This window comes from Heterodontus francisci, chromosome 32 (assembly GCF_036365525.1).
Source record: "Heterodontus francisci isolate sHetFra1 chromosome 32, sHetFra1.hap1, whole genome shotgun sequence".
In the NCBI taxonomy this organism is placed as follows: Eukaryota; Metazoa; Chordata; class Chondrichthyes; order Heterodontiformes; family Heterodontidae; genus Heterodontus; species Heterodontus francisci.
Genome location: NC_090402.1, coordinates 33,396,687 through 33,417,892, shown reverse-complemented (window position 1 = coordinate 33,417,892; position 21,206 = coordinate 33,396,687). Strand labels below are relative to the sequence as shown.

General features: G+C 42.0%; 1 protein-coding gene across 1 annotated transcript in view; it reads right to left on the bottom strand.

Annotated features, from left to right (window-relative positions):
* The window catches only part of cacna1ba (calcium channel, voltage-dependent, N type, alpha 1B subunit, a), a 621,742-nt gene that overhangs the window by 337,003 nt on the left and 263,533 nt on the right, over positions 1 to 21,206 (bottom strand). Inside the window, exon 7 of the mRNA XM_068012672.1 lies at positions 16,026 to 16,213. Coding sequence (XP_067868773.1) covers positions 16,026 to 16,213 — 188 coding nt within the window. The remainder of the gene's footprint in view (positions 1 to 16,025; positions 16,214 to 21,206) is intronic.

Below are 21,206 nucleotides of genomic sequence, written 5' to 3'. Positions count from 1 at the left end.
GGTAATTGGGGTGCCGCCGCTGAGCAGGCCCTTCTTGATGTCGTGGGTCAAGGTGGGCCTCTCCCCACAGAATTTTACTGGCTCCCACGCTGCAACACGCAGTGTCGAGGGGCCAGTAAAATTTAGCCCAGTATGTTGTATTCACATTGGACTGTAGAGCATGATGTACCTGACTTCTTATAGTGAATTGTGAACTCAATAAAGAATCATGTAAGCATATTGGAATTCTGTAGTGTGACTTACTCATGTTGGATAATGTTGCATGAGCTTGTTAAAGGCCCGACTCTGTGGGTTGTATGAGGACAAAATGCTGGAATAACTCATCTCTTTTTCAACAGCAGTGGTACCAAGATTGATGAGAGGTTGGCGAGCATCAGGCCCAAATTTTGCAGTAGTAATAACAGTTGGTTGGATCAACTGATATCTATCTACTCTGGTGTTTAAAGGAACAGAACAAATGAGAACAAGAAAGCAGTCCCGACAGAGTGCATCAGTGCTTCTGCGCATGTGGGATGAAGTAGATTGCTGCTTCAGTTGGGATGGAACAGCCCACCTCTCCTCACCCTCCCCCAATAGGTGGTGTGGTCCACACTGATTTGCCTTCATCTTCTACCAGACACCAGGGGGTAGAAATTCGTCTTGGGCGCAATGCATAACAGGCAGTGTGCAATCGGCCGCCTGTTATACACACAGCCTGATATCTAATCCCATTAATTGCAATGGAATTGAATATCACAAACTGTATATAATGGGCGGCCAATCTGGTACCACCTGTTTTGTGCCACCACCCGAGATGAAATTCTACCTCCTGAGATACTGTAGTCTGCTCTGCCTTGTCAGGTTTTCATGCGCTTCATCTCCAATTTAACTAACCTGCTTTAACTCTTCACACATTCTCTGTAAGTCGTATCTTTTCTTTTTCTTAATTTATCTGACCCGGCCTCCTTTTGTGTTATATTATCACTTTGCTCAATTAACCATCTCCCGTTCACCACCTAATCCCTTTGTAGCTTATTCTTTCTATTTCCTGGTTTTCTTTTATTTTTCCTTTCCCTTCCTTCACATCAGCAAAACCTTACAGTTCTGAGGATATGCCCAAAACGTTAACTTGTTACTGTTTTCCACAGATGCTACCAGGCTTGCTGAGTGCTTCTGACATTTTTTGTTTTTGCCACAATTTATCTATCAATTCAAACTGCATTGTAACCTACCACAGTAAAGCTGGAGCAATCTATAACTATCAGAAAATTATATGAAATAAACTCTAAGGAGCACTTTTATTTATAATGATTGCTGTTGTTTTAATTTCATGTCAGGGTTTATCATCATTTTGGCCATCAACACAAATGACAATTGCTCATGTGCTCCACATTCTTGGTTTGATGATACTTTCACAAGATTAATAACTGTGACATCAATAAAACTGCAGTAATGACAGTTAATCTGAAGTTAATCACTGGAAAATTCTATATCCAGTATATATTATGCACATGACATGAATTCCTCCAGTCTACAGAATTTTGCTTGAAGCCCACAAGCTAAAGTCACAGAGGATGGAAGAATGCATCCTTCTGTATTGCATGGAGACACCAAGACCATATAAAAACAGCAAGACTATAAAAGTTTAATAATCTTAATAGTTCCGTCAAATCAGAAGTTGAATATAATCCAGTATTACAGCACTTCAAAAATCACATGTGCTTCAGTTCAAAATATGGAACATGTCTTCATGTCGACATGCGCGAGGAAAATAAAATGTATAAAATACATTTGCATAAAAAATAAATGAGACTATCATGTGCTTTAAGGATACAAGACATTTTGGATTCAGATGCCGTTACTGAAACATTCTTGTGGGATACTGAATTATACAAGGGGACGCGAGAATAGTCATAATGTTACTGGACTGGTAATACAGAGGTCTGAATGAATGGTACAAAGACATTAATTCAAATCCCACCATGGCAGCTGTTCAATTAATTAATAAACCTGGAATAAAATATTGTTGACAATGATCATGAACCTACCAGATTGTCACAAAAAAAAGCTTTTTCACTAATGTCCTTCAGCGGAAAAAACCTGCAGTTCTTACCTGGTCTGGCCTATATGTGACTCCAGACCCACAGCAATGTGGCTGACTCTTAACTAGAGGCCTGCAACCCGAACCGAACCCGAAGGGACCCGACGACGTGTCGGGTTCGGCTCGGGTTGGGCCTATCTTCAGGGTACGGCTTTCGGGCTCGGCTCGGCTCGGGCCAAGTCCAAGTCCAAGTCCAAGTCGGGCTCGGATCGGGTCAGGTCGGGCCAGAGATACACGGTAAGTGCTCTGCTGGTAAGTATTGAAATTAAAAAATTTACCTGAGCTGGGAGTCCAGGATGAAACTGAGTCTGCGCAGTGAGCGAGTGACGTCACGATCACATCATCGCGCATGCGCTGCAGCTTCGTGGAGCTTCCCAGTCAGAAGTTACGTAAAGGGATGGTTGGGTCGGGCTCAGGTTGGGTCGGGTTGGGTTCCGGTCGGCTCGGGCTCGGGGCAAAATCAGAGGGACTCGGGCCAGGTCTGGCTCGGGTCCGCTGTGGTTTAGTCGGGTTCGGGTCGGGTTCTTTTTTCCCGACCTGAACAGGCCTCTACACTTAACTGCCCTCTGAAATGGTGTAACAAGCTATTCAGTGATAGGTGGTTTATCACCACCGGCTCATGGGCAATTTGGGATGGGCAGTAAACGCTGGTCTTGCCAATGATGCTCATATCCCAAGAACAAATAAAAAAAAACAAATCCTGTTGTATTGGCTTGTTATGAATTCCAACCTTTGCATGGTTCTGAGTATATATTTATCAAATAGAAAATACTAGGAAATTAGCTAAAGACTAATTCCGGAGTTCTCAGCTTACCCATAAGCTTTCTTCTTGTGGTTTCTGATGTTGTTAGCCTACACGGAGAGTGTGAAATATATTGCCACTCCTTCATCATCGCTGGGTCAAAATCCTGGCACTCCCTACCTATCAGCATTGTAGGAGTACCTTGACCACATGGACTGCAATAGTTCAAGAAGGCAACTCACCACCACCTTCTCAAAGGTAATAAATGGTGGCCTTGTCAGCGAGACCCACATTCCATGAATAAATAAAGAAAACGCAGACTGGGTGACCGCTTTGCGGAACACCTCCGCTCAGTCTGCAAGCAGGACCCCGAGCTTCCAGTTGCTTGCCATTTCAACACTCCCCCTTGCTCTCATGCTCACATCTCTGTCCTGGGATTGCTGCAGTGTTCCAGTGAACAACAACGCAAGCTCGAGGAACAGCATCTCATTTACCGATTAGGCACACTACTGCCTGCCGGACTGAACATTGAGTTCAATAATTTCAGAGCATGACGGGCCCCCACATTTCACTTTTATTTTCAGTTTTTTTTTCTTTTTCCTTTTAAAAATTTTTTTATGTGTTTATATTATTTTATTTCATCTTAGTTTGTTCAGTTTGCTTACCCACTGTTTTTTTTCATGTTTGTACTTATGGCTGTTCAATTTTCAGTCTGTTAACACCCTATCTGTACGAATGCTTTGTCTTTCAACATACCATTAACATATTGTTTGCCTTTGCTCCACGACCTTCTGGTCAGCCATTCTGTGACCTTGTCCTATTTACACCTTCTCCTTTGTTATCTCTTGCCCCACCCCCACTTTACTTGCTTATAACTTTTTACATTTCTAATATTTGCTAGTTCTGAAGAAGGGTCACTGACCTGAAATGTCAACTCTGCTTCTCTCTCCACAGATGCTGCCAGACCTGCTGAGTATTTCCAGCATTTCTTGTTTTTGTTAAAGAAAACATTGTACTCTGTACTTCTTGAATTATCTTGCAATTTTAAACACAAGACTATATCTTCCTGTGGTTAGCACCGCAGCCTCACAGCTCCAGTCACCTGGGTTCAATTCTGGGTACTGCCTGTGTTGAGTTTGCAAGTTCTCCCTGTGTCTGCGTGGGTTTCCTCCGGGTGCTCCGGTTTCCTCCCACAAGCCAAAGACTTGCAGGTTGGTAGGTAAATTGGCCGTTAGCACTTGCCCCTAGTATAGGTAGGTGGTAGGGAAATATATGAACAGGTGGGGATGTGGTAAGAATATGGAATTAGTGTAGGATTAGTCTAAATGGGTGGTTAATGGTCGGCACAGACTCGGTGGGCCGAAGGGCCTGTTTCAGTGCTGTATCTCTAAACTAAACTAAAACTAAAAACAGTTTGTGTACTCCAGCGTTGAAGTTATGCTCCTCGGAAATTTATATCCAATTTTTGATAGTCTGTCAAAAAATGGTTATGGTAAGATTTCAGGTTCAAATGAGTACGGGGGGAACTCTTTTGAACTGTTCCCACTGCATCACGTAACCAACAAAAGTAAAAGAGAGAATGAAAAATTAAGACATCCACAACATCTTTTCCATGTGTGGGTGTTACGTTATTCAAATACTGTAAGGGAAAATAAGGGCTCTCCTCATCTCCTTCGAACTGAATTGTTCATGATGTAATTTTGTCACACACTTGTTCAAATCTCCAGCCATTCCTTTTGATGAGTCAATACAGTTTCATGTTGCAAAACTGAAATAACTTTATTGATTGAACTTTACACTAGAAATAAAAATGAAGCATGCATAAAAATAATTAACTTAACCACCAAAATATCGAGCACATTTTATAGATATAATTCAGGGATTGGAATTTATACTTCCGTCGCTGTAATTGGCAGCGGAGGAAAACAATGGCAGTCCACCCGCGCAGACCGCACATCGTGGAGCCGCCGCGGTATTCAGCGCGGCAGCTCATTTAAATAACCGGGGTGGACCGCCTACCCCAATGACGTGGAGGGGGCGAGCTGTCCATCCCAGGCAATGCCGTCAGCTGCCTTTGTGCAGGTGCTGACACCATCTTTTAAAGGGCTTCGAGCCCTACATTTCAGTTTAAATGTTTAAAGGGACATCGATTTTTTTTAAATTAAATAAATTGATCTTGCCCCTCTCCCATCCCCCCAATAACCATAGATTTAAATACCTGCCCTCTCCCCCCCCCCCCCCCCCCCCACCAAAACACTTACCTTGTGCACTGGACCTTTCCCTGCCGAAGTGCATCAACTTTACACCTTACCCGTTCCCACCATCCCCTACGCCAGTGAGATGACTGTGACCCTGTTCCAACCCCCCGCACTGAAAAACTGACCTGCTCCCCCCCTCCCCACCAGTGTTCCGCATCGGAACCCCGTCTGGGGATCCGAAGGTATAAGAGTGTCGGCCACCGGCAGCAGTATCGCACCGGGACAGACGGCGGCAGCGAGAAGGTAATTTATTCCTTTATTTAAATTCATTTATAGATTTAAATTTGGCCTCGCCACCATCAGCAATATCAGGCTGGGCCTTCCCAGAGTCAAGGCCCATGGCAGGCCTCTGCATGAGGCATTTTCCGGTCCCCCCCATGACCCCCAACATCGGGGTGGTCTGTAATATTCAGCCCCAGGTCTATGAGTACTTTATTCACCATTCTTTACAATGGTATACTCCAGGTCAATGCTAGGCATGTACAATTTGTCTATTCCGTCATAACAGTGACAGAATATATAACCTGTATAAGATTGCTTACACTTAGACTTGTTAATTGACTTCAATATATGCTTTACAGATTTCTAAAAACAACCTGCATTTACATTCATGCCTTTTTTACCTCTTGACTTTATTCCAATGCACTCCTGACTAGCCTCCCACATTCTACCCTCCATAATCTTGCTGTCATCCAAAACTCTGCTGCCCACGTCATTACTTGTACCAAGTGCCATTCATCCATCACCCGTCACGTTGGCCCACATTAGCTCTAGGTCAAGCAGCGTCTTGATTTTAAAATTCTCATCCTTATTTTCAAATCCTTCCATGATCTCAGCCCTCCCTATCTCTGTAATCTCCTCCAGTCCCACAACCCTCTGAGATATCTGCACTCATTTAATTCTGGAATCTTGGGCATCCCCAATTTTAATCGTTTCATCATTGGTGGCTGTACCTTCAGCTACCATGGCCCTAAACCCTGGAATGCCCTTCCTAACCTCTCTGACTCCCTACCTCTCTTTCTTCCTTTAAGATGCTGCTTGAAACCTACCTCTTTGAGCAAGCTTTTGGTCACCGGTCCTACTATCTCTTTATGTGGCTCGGTTTGATCATTTTGTTTGATAACACTCCTGTGAAGAACCTTGGGACGTTTTACTATATTACTTTTATTTATATAGCACCTTTAGGGAAGGAATTCCAGAGCTTAGGGTCGAGGTAGCCAAAGGCATGGCCATCAATGGTGGAGTGATGAAAATCGGTATGCACCAAGAGGTGAGAATTGAATGAGGGCAGAGATCTTGTAGGAGGAGGGTTACTGAGATAGGGATGGACAATGCCAGGGGGGATTTGAAAATAAGGATAAGAAATTTAAGACCAAGATGTTGCCAGTCATGAAGCTAATGTAGGTCAGCAAGCACAGGGGTGATAGTGAATTCTATACAGAATACAGTACCTCCAATTTGGCCTCACTATTTCTAAATACAAATTAGCTGTTCTTATTTATTATTAATTATTAATAAATATTAGCTATTCTTATCTAGGCTTTTACTGGAAGGAAGTGCAATGCACAACAACTGAGATTTTAGCACCCTAAATTTCTTGGTGTAGCGAGGAAACACAGGATAACACCTACAATTCGTCTCCCTCTCTACCCTTCACTCACCTCAAACTCGGTTTACATTGCCCATGATACATAAAGTCAAATTCTAAAATGAAACAACCCATTAAAAATCATGTGTTGAGAAATGAAAAACTTTATTTATGAGGGTAGATTGCTTTGTTCTAATTTTTTTCTATTTTCCTTGCTCCATCTTAGTGGTCTCAATTATTAACAAGCACTATCTGACACCACAACGTGATGGTTCCTCGATTCTATCAAAACCAATTATCAGTCACTGTAGTCTTCCAGGACCTCCAAGGTCATTTTCAGAGGACATTTTAGCTTTGGTACTGTTCAGGAATCATTATGCATAGCTTGAAAGTGTCATAATTCATTTCTCCCACTCTTGAATTTTTTAAGGCTTACACCAATAGCAAACATCATCTGTCAGCTAGCACTGGTTTATTTAGCATGTTAGAAATAGCCTTTATTCCTTTGGCTCTTTGAAGTTGCATTGCAATTATGTTACTCACTTTACATACATGAACAGTAGTCCTAATCCTACATGCCTGCTCTGTTCCTATATCCTTTCATTCCCCATTCTATCAACTAGCTATTTAACTTATTGTTAAATGTTCAGACAGTCTCTACTTCAATCACTATCTCTAGTTTTGCATTCCACAGCCTCATAGCTCTCTGTTTAAAAACACTTCCCTTGCTCTCTGTTTAAAATGTCTTACCTTTAATCTTACATCTATTTCTCTTTATAGAAAAGAGAATATGAGAGTAGACTCACAGGAGACATAAAAAGTTGTAAACATTTCGATAGGTATGTAAATAGGAAGAGATTAGTGAAAATAAATGTGGGCACATTGGAGGCAGAGACAGGTGAAATTATAATGGGGAATAAGGAAATGGCAGAGACATTAAACAAATTACTTTGTATCTGTCTTATGGTAGAAGACACAAAAAAATTCCAGAGATAATGAGGAAGCAAGGGTCTAGCAAGAATGAGGAATGCAGACATAGTGGATGCATTGGTTTTGATCTTCCAGAATTCTTCAGATTCCATAACGGTTCCCAAGGATTGGAAGGTAGCAAACATAACCCTGATATTTAAGAAAGAAGGAAGAGAGAAAATGAGGAATTATAGGCCAGTTAGCCTAACATCGGTAATAGGCAAAATGCTGGAATCTATTATTTGGTACGTGGTAACAGGGCACTAAGAAAATCAAAACAAAATTAATCAGAGTCAACATGGAATTATGAGAGGAAATAGGGTAATCGCAGTTGACAAATCTGTTGGGTTCATAATTCAGTAGCGAACCAAGCTGAATGCAAAAACTACAGGGTAAAGAAAGTATATGAGAATAGATTAGCAGGTAACAGAAAAGAGAACTCTAAACTCTTTTGTAAACATATAAATTGTAAAAATGTAGTCAAACAAAAGGTGGGGTTAATTAGGAAACAAAAAGGAGAACTTCTTGTGGAGGCAGAAGGCATGGCTGAGGTACTGAAGGAGTGCTTTGCAGCTGTCTTCACCAAGGAAGAGGATGCTGCCAATGTCACAGTAAAGGAGCAGGTAGTAAGGGAATTGGCTGGGATTAAAAAAAAAAGATAAGGAGGTACTTAAAAGGTTGGCAGCACTCAATGTGGCACAGACATCAGGTCTAGACGGGATGCATCCCAGATTGCTTAAGGAACTAAGGCTGGAGATTGCAGAGGTTGTGGACACAATCTTCCAATCCTCCTGAGATTTGGGAGTGATACCCAAGGATTGCAAATATTAAGACTCCTGTTTAGAAAAGGAGTGAGGGATAAACCTGGCAACTACAGGCCAGTCAACCTAATGTGGTGGGGGGAAATGTTTAGAAACATTAATCTGGGACAAAATTAATTGCCACTTGGAAAAATATGGGCTATAAATGAAAGCCAGCATGTATTTATAAAGGCAAATTGCGTTTACCTGATTTGATTAAATTCTTTGTCGAAGTCACAGAGCTAGTTGATGAGGATAGTGCAGTGAAGTTATATATATGAACTTTCAAAAGAAGTTTGATAAAGCACCACATCATAGATTTATTTGTGAAATTGAAGTCCATGGGATAATGGGCAGTGGATGCGCGGATACAAAATTGGCTAAGGGACAGAAAGCCGAGAGTAGTGGTGAATGGTTCTTTTACAAACCGGTGGCAAGTGTGCAGTGGGGTCCCCTGGGGGTCAGTTTTGGGACCACTGCTCTTTTTGATATATATTAATGACCTGGACTTGGGTATACTTCAATTACATGGAGTGACTGAGAGAACTGGGCTTATTGTCCTTAAGGTCGAGAAGATTAAGTGGAGATTTGTTAGAGGTGTTTAATATCATAAAGGGTTGTGATAAGAATAAATAAGGAGAAAATGCTTCCAGTGGCAGACAGGTGAGTAACCCGAGGGCACAGATTTAAGGTAATTGGCAAAAGAAGCAGTGGCAACATGAAAAAACAATTCTTTATTTAATGAATTATGAGAATCTGTGATGCACTTTCTGAAAGGATGGTGGAAGTCGGTTCAACATTAACTTTCAAAAGGGAAGTGGATAAATGCTTGGTGGGAAAATTTGCAGAGCTATGGGTGAAGTGCAGGGGAGTGGGACTAATTGGATAGCTCTTTCAAAAGCCAGTACAGACACAATGGTCCGAATAGCCTCCTTCTATGCTGTATCATGCTGTGATTCTATGCAATCACTGCTTCATTTTCTCTGTTCTCATGAAAAGAACCCCAAATTTATTAAGTCTTTCTTCATTTTGTATTTTTTCGTGCCAGGCAGCATGCTAGTAAATCTGCCCTCTCTGTTGTTTCAACATAATTCGGATAGCAGGGAAACTTAAACTGCACATAGAATTCTAACTGTAGTCTTACTTTGGTGTTAACACCATTATATCTTGATGTTTATATCCTCTATGTCTTGCAATAAAACCTAGTATTTCATTCAGTTTTTATAGATTTATCCACTTGACATGCTACTTTTAATATTTTGTGCACCTGAACCCCAAGTCCTTCTGCTCTTCCACAGACAGCTTTCAAAATATTCATAATTTGTAAAACCAAATATAACCACCTCAAATTTACTAACATTGACCTCCATCTTCCACTTTTTTGTCTTTTCAACCATCACTAATCCCCTTTGGTCCTCAGAATTCTTTACTACATTTCCTATTTTATAACCTGCTAATCTGGACACCACTCCCTCTAACCCTACATCCAAATCATTAGTGTACACAGTGAACACAATTAGTCTCAGAACAGAATCATGTGGGACACTGCTACCCACTTACAAATGAGAAACTGCCATTAACCTGTACTGTCTGTTTCCTCTCTTCTAACGTACACTACACAGACTGCAGCAGTTCAAGAAGGCAGTTCTCCACTTCCTTCTCAAGGGCAATTAGGGATGGGTAATAAGTGCTGGCCTTGTCAGTGATATCCACATCCCACGAACAGCTAAAAAAGGAGTTTTGAACCCAATTTGCTATCTTTCTTCTAATTCCATATCCCGTAATCTTCTCAAACAATCCCTTATGTGGTACCTTTTCAAAGGCCTCCTGAAAGTCCATGTGCACCACATCCACTGCATTCCCATCACCCACTACATCGGTCACCTTCTCAAACTCAATCAGGTTATTACCCAAGCCTTACTCCTCTATCACTCCTGCTCTCAAATATCTCCATTTGCTCCACATTCAGCAACATGATGGCATCCGTCCATCTCTGCAGAATATGGACTGCACCGAGGGTGTATGTCACTTCTGGACTGAACATTGCCTGTTGTGGCTGTAGAGGCTGACTCATGAGTAGCAATCCCTTCCGCAGTTGGCACAGATAAATAGCATTGGCACGAGGTAGACTGATATTTTTTCCTTCCGCCGGGCTCTCCTTACCGCCATCTGGTCACTTCTTTTGTCCTCTGCTTTTTCCACACCCTTTTTGACTGTTCATCTCTGGGCACTCCAGTCAGCAGCAAGGGCTTCCCATTCATTGACTCTGAGCCCGGTCAACTTGAGGTCTTGCTTGCAGACAACCTTGAATCGCAGAAGTGGGTGACCTGTTGGTCTCAGGCTGATAGCAAGCTCGCCATAGAGCATGTCGTTAGGGATGCGACCAAGCTCACATGACTCAGCCAACGGAGTTGCCGCTGATTCAAGAGGGCAAACATGCTGGGGATCCCTGCACACTGGTGTACTTCAGTATTTGGCACTCTGTCCTGCCAGGAGATGCCCAATATTTGTCTAAGGCAGCGGAGGTGGAAGCTGTTCATCTGCTTTAATTGGCTTGCAAAAATTCTCCACACTTTGCGACTGTAAAGGAAGGTGCTGAGAACACAATAACAAAAACAGAAAGCTCTGGAAATACTGTGATAGACATGAAACGTTAACTCTGTTTCTCTCTTCACAGATGCTGAGTGTTTCCAGCACTTTCTGTTTTTATTTCAGATTTCCAGCATCTGCAGTATTTTGCTTTTATTATTGCTGAGAACACAAGCCTGGTACACACGGAGCTTTGTATTTTTGGTTAGGTTGCTGATGGTCCACACTCGCCTGCTCAACTTTGACATGACAGCTGCAGCCGTGGCAATCCTGGTGCTGACTTTGGCACCAAGTAACAGGCTGCTGGTGATTGTTGATCCAAGATATGTGAAGCTATCGGTGACTTCCAGAGTTGTCGATGTTGATGGAAGGTGGAGTCTCTACGTCCTGACCCATAACTTTGGTCTTCCTGACGCTGATTGTCAGTCCAAACTCCTTGCAGGCCCAGGAGAACCGATTTACAAGTATGGGATGTCATCAGCTAACAACAACTCACAGATTAGGACTTTATGCACTTTGGTCTTGGCACACAATCTTGCCAGGTTGAACAGCTTGATGCCAGCCCTGGCATGCAGGTAGACACCCTCATTTGAGTTGCCGAAGGCGTACAATTGCAGCATGGAGATATATATGCCAAAGAGAGTTGGTGCCAAGGTGCAGCCCAGCTTTACCCCGCTGCTGATCTTGAAAGCGTCTGATGTTGCTCTGTTGTAACTGATGGAACTGTGCATGTTCTCGTGGAAAGAAAAAGTGATGCCCAGGAATCCATGAGGACAGCTTATTTTCCACAGCAGTTTGAAGAGTCTGTCTCTGCTGCCGAGATCAAAGGCTTTGGTGAGGTCTATCAAGGCAATGTAGAGTGGTCTGCGCTGTTTGTGGTGCTTCTCCTATAACTGCCAGAGTGAGAAAATCATGTCAACTGTCGATCTGCCAACTCCGAAGCCGCAATGAGACTCAGAATAGATGCGTGACACCAGTGTCTGCAAACCAGTCACAGCAACACGAGCGAAGACTTTCCTCACAATACTTAGCAAGGAGATGCCTTGGTAATTGTTGCAGTCACTGCAATTCCCCCTTGTTCACACATGTCTTGCGGTGCAGATCTTTCCTTCCAGCAGAGACACAGAAGTTCATGGAGGTGCTGCAGCTGCAGTTTTCCACTTTTGATGATTTCAGCTCGAATGCATTCATTGCCTGGGGCTTTACCACTCGCGAGACAGTCTTGTTGAGCTCTACTATAATGGGCTCACTGTCCAGCTACTCCATAACAGGAAGGTCTGGAATGGCATTGAGAGCTTCTTCAGTGACAACGTTCTCCGTTGCATAGAGTTCGAGGTAATGCTCCACCCACCTTTCCACCTGCTTGCTATGTTCAGTGATAATCACCCTTGTCTTTGTCTTCAAGGAAGCTGATTTTGTTGCTGCATGTCTTAATTCCTTTATACATCCCTCTAGCATCCCCGGATTTAGCAGCAGATAGTATGCTGTTGCAGAGTTTCAACCAATATTGATTGGCGCAGGGCCGAGAGGTCTGCTGAGACTTGATTCTGGTAGCTCTGAGAGCATCTAGGTTTTGTTTGTTGAGGACTTGCTTGTAGTTCAAGAGGGCTTTCCTCTTGGTTGCAGTAACTGAGTCCACTTCAGTCCAATAAGCCTCAAACCAGCAAGCATTCCTCCAATCTCTTTTCCCGTATGCAATGAGTGCAGAGTTATAGATGGTGACGCGCAGATAATCCCACTTTGACACCGCACTCTAGCCTTGGGCATTGTTGTCCAAAAGAGCCCGATCGAGCATGTTGAGGAACTCCTGGGTCCTACCTGGGTCAGTGGTAGGGCAAGTGTTGATCTGAGGATGACCTTTCCTCGTGGCGTGGTATAGCTTCCTTGGCTGAAGCCTGACCTTGCTCCACACCAGGGAGTGTTCAGTGTCACAGTCAGCACTGTGATAGCTAAGAGTGATGAAGACACTGTTGAGGATGGTACGTCTGGTAATGATAAGGTCTAGCTGGTGCCAAATGCGTGATCTCAGATGTCTCCAGGACACCTTGTGGCATGACTTGGCAACATATTGAATTGAAAATCCTTCTTATTTAAAAAGCTCTCTTCAGCCTCATCCCACCAAACTCGAGAACCTCCTTTAGTCCTTTTGTTAAGACATAAACCCTCCACTCATCTGATTCTGTTTTCCTTTGCATTCTCCCCTCCCCCTGCTCTACCACTGATGGCAAAGCTTTCAGCAATCTTGGCCCTAACCTTTTTCCACTCTTCCACTTTCAAATGCCTCTTCAAACCCTACCTCCCCAGCCATATTTTCAGCCACTTCCCCTAATTCTCTTCTTGCTACTGCTCAGCATCCAACTTTGTATTTGTGAAGCACCTTGGCCTGTTTACTATGTTAAGTGAGTTACAACAGTAGTTGTTATCATGATAACTAAAGGGCTTTCATTGCCCAACTTCCAAAAATATGCTCTTCAAGTAAAGGTCACTGAATAGCAATTAGGATTGGGAACCCTGATTGATCATCTTCTCACAAACCCAAGGAAACTGGTGCCAATGAAAGCACCTCTACTGCTGTCGTAGTTGACAGCAGAAAACGCAAGGCAGGCAGCCGATCGAACTTAGGACCTCAGTGGTGTGTAGGGTTCAGCTAATCGGTGGATACACAAGATGAGACAGCAGTTTGAGCCATAGACATAGAGAGATACAGCACTTTTTGTGAGTCTAGTGAATGAGTGTTGACAGGCGACTCAACAATGGAGGTCAGCATAGCTAAACACAATTTTATCCTCACACAAGGTCCACACAATCACTTCCTAGCACGGATCAATGGAATGGTAACCAAAAGCCACTAGAGTCACTGCCCTGCCTAAGACCAGCCAATTTAACACATGCTGGTGAACAACCCTGGGAGCTTCCTGGTCTATTTGGTCCGGCAATATTTGCAGACTCTATTGTTATCTCTTTTTCTGATATATCACTTCTTCATTGCTCCATACATGCTGTCCAAAAAGGCAAAACCACACAAGGTAATTAAGCATCTTAAGTTATTGACATGCTCCAACACAGGCTGTTGTTCCTGCTGCTTGAAGCAAATTTCCAATTGCTGTTTCTCCAAGCGCAGTAATAATGTACAAGATTTGTTGACAACACACAATGCAAAAGGCAGCTAGTGACAGCACAAAGAGGGGCACCAGTTATTACAGTGCTCACTGTCTTTCCAGTACAGTAAAAAAAATAGTATGTTCCCATTGCAGTAATTTTGGTTATGTGACAGAAACTTATTTAACATCTAACAGAATGTACCTGCGGTCTAATACGGAAGGGGCAAAAGGGAAGTTGAATGATTTTCCTTTACCTATTTGATAAACAGGCAATCTGATGAACAATGGAAGAGTTGCTGACCTTCTAAGAAGCCTAATGTGTGCAAAATTAAATTACAAAAATGCCCTCTGACGACAATGTATTCCTGCTTTTGACTGATTGCTTCAGCAAACATATATCATATTCACTAAAATGTCTCAAAGCTATATCTGGACCTCAGTTTTCCCGGTTCTGTAACATCAATTTAAGTTCACACAATGATGGCACCCCCCTCCAGAGTCTTTTTTATGCGCATTTGTTAAAACCAAAATGCAGTGAGGTGAACACAGTATGAAACACTTGGTGTTTACCCCCCAAGTGCCAACCAGTAACAGAGCTTAAACATTGGTAGAACAGTTAGATTGTTGGTTGCTAGTGAGATGAACACCAACAGACATTGCAAGGTTTCTTTTATCAATACCATGTTTGATGCTCCTCTGAACATTCCTTTCTTGTTTCTCCTAAATTTCAAAGACACTGTCCCACACAACCTTCCTTTTCCTTCATCCTAGCTGGGTTTAAAATAAGGCTTATTGCACAATCTTCTCCTCTAACTCTTCCATTCCCTGCACTACAAAACCATTACGCTCCTTACTTATTACCATTCTTTCTCCCTCCAGCAGTATAACAACTTCTTCTCAACTTACTTCATCTTCGCTCCTATTCTTTACAAGCTTTACCCCTGCATCTAAATTTTGCAACAGAACAGTGTGAAGCAATTATCTTAAAAGCAACACTCCCAACTTATATTTTCTTTCAACCGTATACAGGTTTTTACCATTAACATATTGGATGTTGTTAGGTTAGAGATTTAAGACTCCAAGCTATCTTTTATGGGTATTTTTGCTTATAAAAATAGAAAGTAAATATGATTGTTTCATATATAGTTGCACAACATGGTATAAAAATAGAGAACATTATAAAAATATTAGACTTTAAATTCAATTTTAATTGCATATAACAGTACATCAAGTATGAGTGACTTGGTGCGTATGAACAGCTTAATATCTAGTATAATCAAGGGATTGATTTCTTGCCCTCTAGCATAATATTATGGTCATCAATGCAAGTGATAGCTGGAATGTTATCCAAAGTCAGATTTTACATGATTTGGTTATGGTTTCTTTAATTGATCTATTCTGGCTTAACAATAACACTTGCAATTTCTTTTAGCACCTCAGCATGTGAAAAAGTTTCAAAGTGCATTGTGCAATGAATTGCTGGTGAACTACAGTGACTGTGGTTCAGTAAACAAAATGTCACTGTCCTTCTATGCCAGCGACATATCACATGAAAGATCAGTTAATCTGTTCTCTCATAGTATTGCTTGAGAAAGGAATATTGGTTACAACACCAAAAGAAACTACTCTGTTTATTTGAATAACACTATGGGATCTTTAACATAAACCTGGCCACTGGAACAGGCTGGACTACAGTCCAATATCTGAAAGATAGATGCCAAACCTACATTTTGCTATGTGCACTCGCAATTCTAATTATTTCAGCTCTGATGAAAGTCTGGAAACTTAAGTTCCATACTAGTCCACAGACCTTCCTGGTGCAAGCCCAGAACAGGTCACCTTAGCAACCCCCAACGGCAGCCACTTCTGAAGCTTTGTAGTGATTAAACGCTACTTACATTGTACAGAATGTCAGTCCACCCTTCCATGGTGATACACTGGAAGACAGTGAGCACAGCAAACAGGATATTGTCAAAATTTGTAATTCCATAGTTGGGTCCAGTCCAGTATCCTTTACAAATAGTTCCATTTGGACATGCCCGCGAAGGAAGCGCAGTTCCACATGGAAATTCTTCCACTGGCTGATCTAGATAGAAACAGAAGCAAACCATTTCAGTTCACTGTTAAATCTTGCATCCCCTTGAACACTACGATACTAATCACCTCAAAGGCAAATCAGCAGAATTTACTCTTTTTAAGGTATTTTCTTTTCTGTCCATGCTCCTGGCTATATTAAAAAACACAGCTCCCAGCTGACTTGTCAATCTATCCTGTAGGAGATATGCAACAGTGGTCCAGGATGACCTGTCACATCTGTTAACTTTCCCTCACTTGCTGCAGACAGCAGTCAAACAAACAAGTGAGAAACTGCTGACATGAGCTATTTATTGAGCAATACCTGGTTTAACACTAGTTATATATAATGCAGGCCCCCACCTGCCAAGAATGAGGCACATGGACATTAACATTTTAATATTGTTACTAGGATTAAAAGAAGGCCTATTACAAGGGGTTGCCAAGCCCCTGGCTGGAAAGACATTTTATTTCATACTAGCAGACAGTGTTGGAACAAAGGAACCAGTCCCTGCCCCAATACACAGAAGAGACCTGGTCAAACCAGTCAGTCACGTGACCACCTACTGGCCAACTAGGGGAGTTTTAAATTGGAGAAACAGTGTTTGAAGACAGAAAGCTCTTTGCTCCTGGACTAAGAACATCTCTCTCCTGTCTGCTCTCATCTCGCTCTCACCAGCTTCGGAATCCATTGAAGACATATGAACCCCGAGAGAGAAAAGTCTCCGACAGTGAACAAGGTTTAAGAAGAATGCTGGGCCCCAACGAAAAGCAAGAATTACCTACAAGCAAGGACTACAGCGAGCTGGAAGCACAGTAACAAAAACCCCTCTTCAGAGATGCCTCAAACCTCTCCACTATTTTTCTTCTGCTCTTTTCTGTCTCTATTTGCATGTGCGTATCGCATACGTATGTTAGCGTGGGGTGCGGCATGTATCCGTAGGCGTTAACCGAGTTAGAGTTTAAGTTTTAATAAATTTCACTTTTCTTCTTTAAACCTAAGAAAGCCTGTCAGTGCTCATTTCTTTGCCTTATAATTGGAAAGCGGTGAACAAGGATTCACCAAGGGGGAACTAAAAACACAGTGTGTTTAAACAAAGCCCTGTTACAATAAGAGCAGGTGAAGGCTAAAAGGGACCCCTAGTCAACTTACTCACAGGTCGTAACATATATATAAAAAGAAGCTTATTCTACAATTATAGATGGTAATAGGATTTATGATTTTAAGGTAAAATGTTCCAATGAAATTTACAGGTTAGCAGGGAAGTTCAAAAGGGTGTCAATGCTACCAGCACCAGTGACATATGCTGTATCAGGAGAGCTGACCCAGAGCTTACAATCTTCCTTTCTAAAAGCGCAACATGTACTTTTACAGGGAACTTGCATCAGGTTTGGAATATGTGCAGATCTCAAGTAAGCCCATGAGTGTCTTTGCCAGATATTTCTACAACAGACATTTCTACACCAAACATCTGGATAGATGCATCGTCAGCAATAACTTGCTGGATTGATCCCTATCCAGTTCATCAGAATACCCAGAAATTTTATTGAGAAGTTCATATCATACAATTTCAGGAATTGAGTGAAAATCAATTAATTGGTGGATAAACATTGCTCAGTAATCACAACCTGAATATGATTAAAGCTAAGAGACTCAATGTGGCTGCAGAGGAAATGAGCTCTAAGCTCAGAAAAATAAGACACAGCATCTTGGACTAAAATTCCAACCAAAAAAAAAAATTACTTGTTGCTACAACTATGAAACCCATAGTACTTACTTGGTGACAAGTAGAAGGTCACTGATTAAATTTCATGGGTAAATCACCATCTCCAGTGAACTATTCATTAATAGACACTATAACATCAAAAAATAAGAGCTGGGATGAATGTTTTGCCTCTCCCAAGAGATTACATGGCCTTGGGGGAAGAGGGTGGGAGAGAGTGGGAGCATGAGAGTGCTGGCCAAACTCATGTCCTTCACATCCTTGTAGCCAGTAGGAAGAGAGGCTTTCAAGCCATTAATCTGGCTGGCTTCAAACCCATCAGCCATTGGAACAATTACATCTCTCAGTTGTTGCACAACCAAATGCAAGCCCAATCAAATCTGAAATACAATCTGCGCATTTTAAACTTGTTAAACTTGGAAAGCAAATATCACATCAAATGTTGGTTGCAGCAGCAGAATTCTCTTCTTGTTGCTCAATGCTACAGTGAGTGGCAAGGGAATGAAAAATAAAAACAATTCATTGTCAGAGGAAGTCAAGCAGAAAGAAAAAAGAAGCAACAGCTGTCTGTTTTTAAAGAGTGAGAATTGATTATGAAAGAGGAACAATGAGATAGAAAACAGGGCACATCTCCATTCAAATCCCAATCAAATAGTAACTGTAAATTGGCAATTAATGAATACGTTTGACAGTAGTAGAATAGCCTTTATCGAACTGAATATGACATTGGGGTCAGTAAATTGGCTTGAACTCTGGAAACAGGTGTGGATATTGCTGTACACAATTAACCTGCACCCATTCATTGCGGTGCAAATAGCGCATGAAATTGATGCTACCTGTTCTTTTAAATGATCTCTATATGCAGCCAGTGCTACCCGCACTGTTCATTGACTACATGAATCAGCAGGGGGCCCAATATTGCAAGTGGCTAATGCTCCTTAAAGGCAGCCTGCACCTCTTAAAGAGAAGGTGCACTGTGGCTGCAAGAAGTAGTGGGAGATTTCTGAAAAGTGAATGTGAGCTGCGATACTTTGAGAAATGGTTGAACATGCCAGAGAGTAAAACGGGAAAGGTAGCCAAACCATGGCTTACAAGGGAAATTAGAGATAGCATTAGATCCAAAGAAGAGGGATATAAATTTGCCAGAAAAAACAACAGACCTGAGGATTGGGAGCAGTTTAGAATTCAGCAAAGGAGTACTAAGGGATTTTTAAGAAGGGGAAAATAGAGTACGAGAGTAAGCTTGCGGGGAACATAAAAACTGACTGTAAAAGTTTCTAAGGGATGTGAAGAGAAAAAGATTGGTGAAGACAAATGTAGGTCCCTTACAGTCAGAAACAGGGGAATTTATTATGTGGAACAAAGAAATGGCTGACCAACTACTTTGGTCATCTTCCAAGATGACCATACTTTGATGGTCATTTTCCAAGATTCTATAGACTCTGGAACAGTTCCTACAGATTGGAGGGTAGCTAATGTAACCCCACTATTTAAAAAGGGAGGGAGAGAGAAAACAGAGAATTAAAGATCAGTCGGTTGTGGGGAAAATTCTAGAGTCCATTATTAAAGATTTTATGGCAGAGCACTTAGAGAACAGTGATAGAATTAGATAGAGTCAGCATGGATTTATGAACGGAAATCATGCTTGACAAATCTACTGGAATTCTTCGAGGATGTAACTAGTAGAGTTGATGAGGGGGAGCCGGAGGATGTGGTTTATTTGGACTTTCAGAAGGCTTTCGACAAAGTCCCATAAAGAGATTAGCATGTAAAATTAAAGCGCATGGGATTGGGGTAGTGTATTGCAATGGACAGAAAATTGGTTGGCAGACAGAAAACAAAGAGTGGGAATAAACGGGTCTTTTTCCGAATGGCAGGCAGTGACTAGTGGGGTACTGCAGGGATTGGTGCTAGGACCCCAGCTATTCACAATATACATTAATAATTTAGATGAGGGAACTAAATGTAATATCTCCAAATTTACAGATGACACAAGGCTGGGTGGGAGGGTGAGTTGTGAGGAGGATGCAGAAAGGCTTCAGGGTGATTTGGACAAGTTGAGTGAGTGGGTTAATGCATGGCAGATGCACTATAATGTGGATAAATATGAGGTTATCCACTTTGGTAGCAAAAACAGGAAGGCAGATTATTATCTGAATGGCTATAAACTGAGAGAGGGGAATATGCAACAAGACCTGGGTGTTCTTGTACATCAGTCGCTGAAGGTAAGCATGCAGGTGCAGCAGACTGTAAAAAAGGCAAATGGTATGTTGGCCTTCATAGCGAGAGGATTCGAGTATAGGAGCACGGATGTCTTGCTGCAATTATACAGAGTCTTGGTGAAGCCACACTTGAAATATTGTGTGCAGTTTTGGTCTCCTTATCTGAGGAAGGATGTTCTTGCTATAGAGGGAGTGTAGCGAAGGTTTACCAGACTGATTCCTGGGATGGCGGGACTGACGTATGAGGAGAGATTGAGTTGGTTAGGATTATATTTGCTGGACTTCAGAAGAGTGAGGGGGGATCTCATAGAAACCTATAAAATTCTAACAGGACTTGACAGGGTAGATGCAGGAAGGATGTTCCTAATGGTGGGGGAGTCCAGAACCAGGGGTCATAGTCTCAGGATACAGAGTAACCCTTTCAGGACTGAGGAGAAATTTCTTCACCCAGAGAGTGGTGAGCCTGTGGAATTCGCTACCCAACCAGTCCATGCCAACATTTATGCTCCATGCGAGCCTCCTCCTGTCTTTGCTCATCTAAATCTTTAATAACCCTTTATTCCCTTCTCCCTCATATGCCTGTCCAGCTTCCCCTTAAATGGATCTATACTATTTGCTTCAACCATTCCCTGTAGTAGAGAGTTCCACATTCTCACCACTCTTTGGGCAAAGAAGTTTCTTCTGAATTCCCTACTGGATTTCTTGGTAACTATGTTATATTGATGGCCTCTAGTTTTGTTCTTCCCCACAAGTGAAAACTTTCTCTTTGTATTCACTCCATCAAAACCTTTTATAATCTTTAATAACCTCTATTTGCTCACCCCTCAGCCTTCTATTTTCAAGAGTATAGAGACCCAGCCTGTTCATCCTTTCCTGATTTGTATACCCATGAATTTCTGGTACCATCCTTGTAAATCTCCTCTGCACCCTCTCCAGTACCTCTGTATCCTTTTTATAATATGACAAACAGAACAACACACAGTACTTTAAGTGTGGTCTAACCAAGGTTTGATACAAGTTTAGCATAACTTCTATCATGCTCAGAAGGAGCCATGATGAA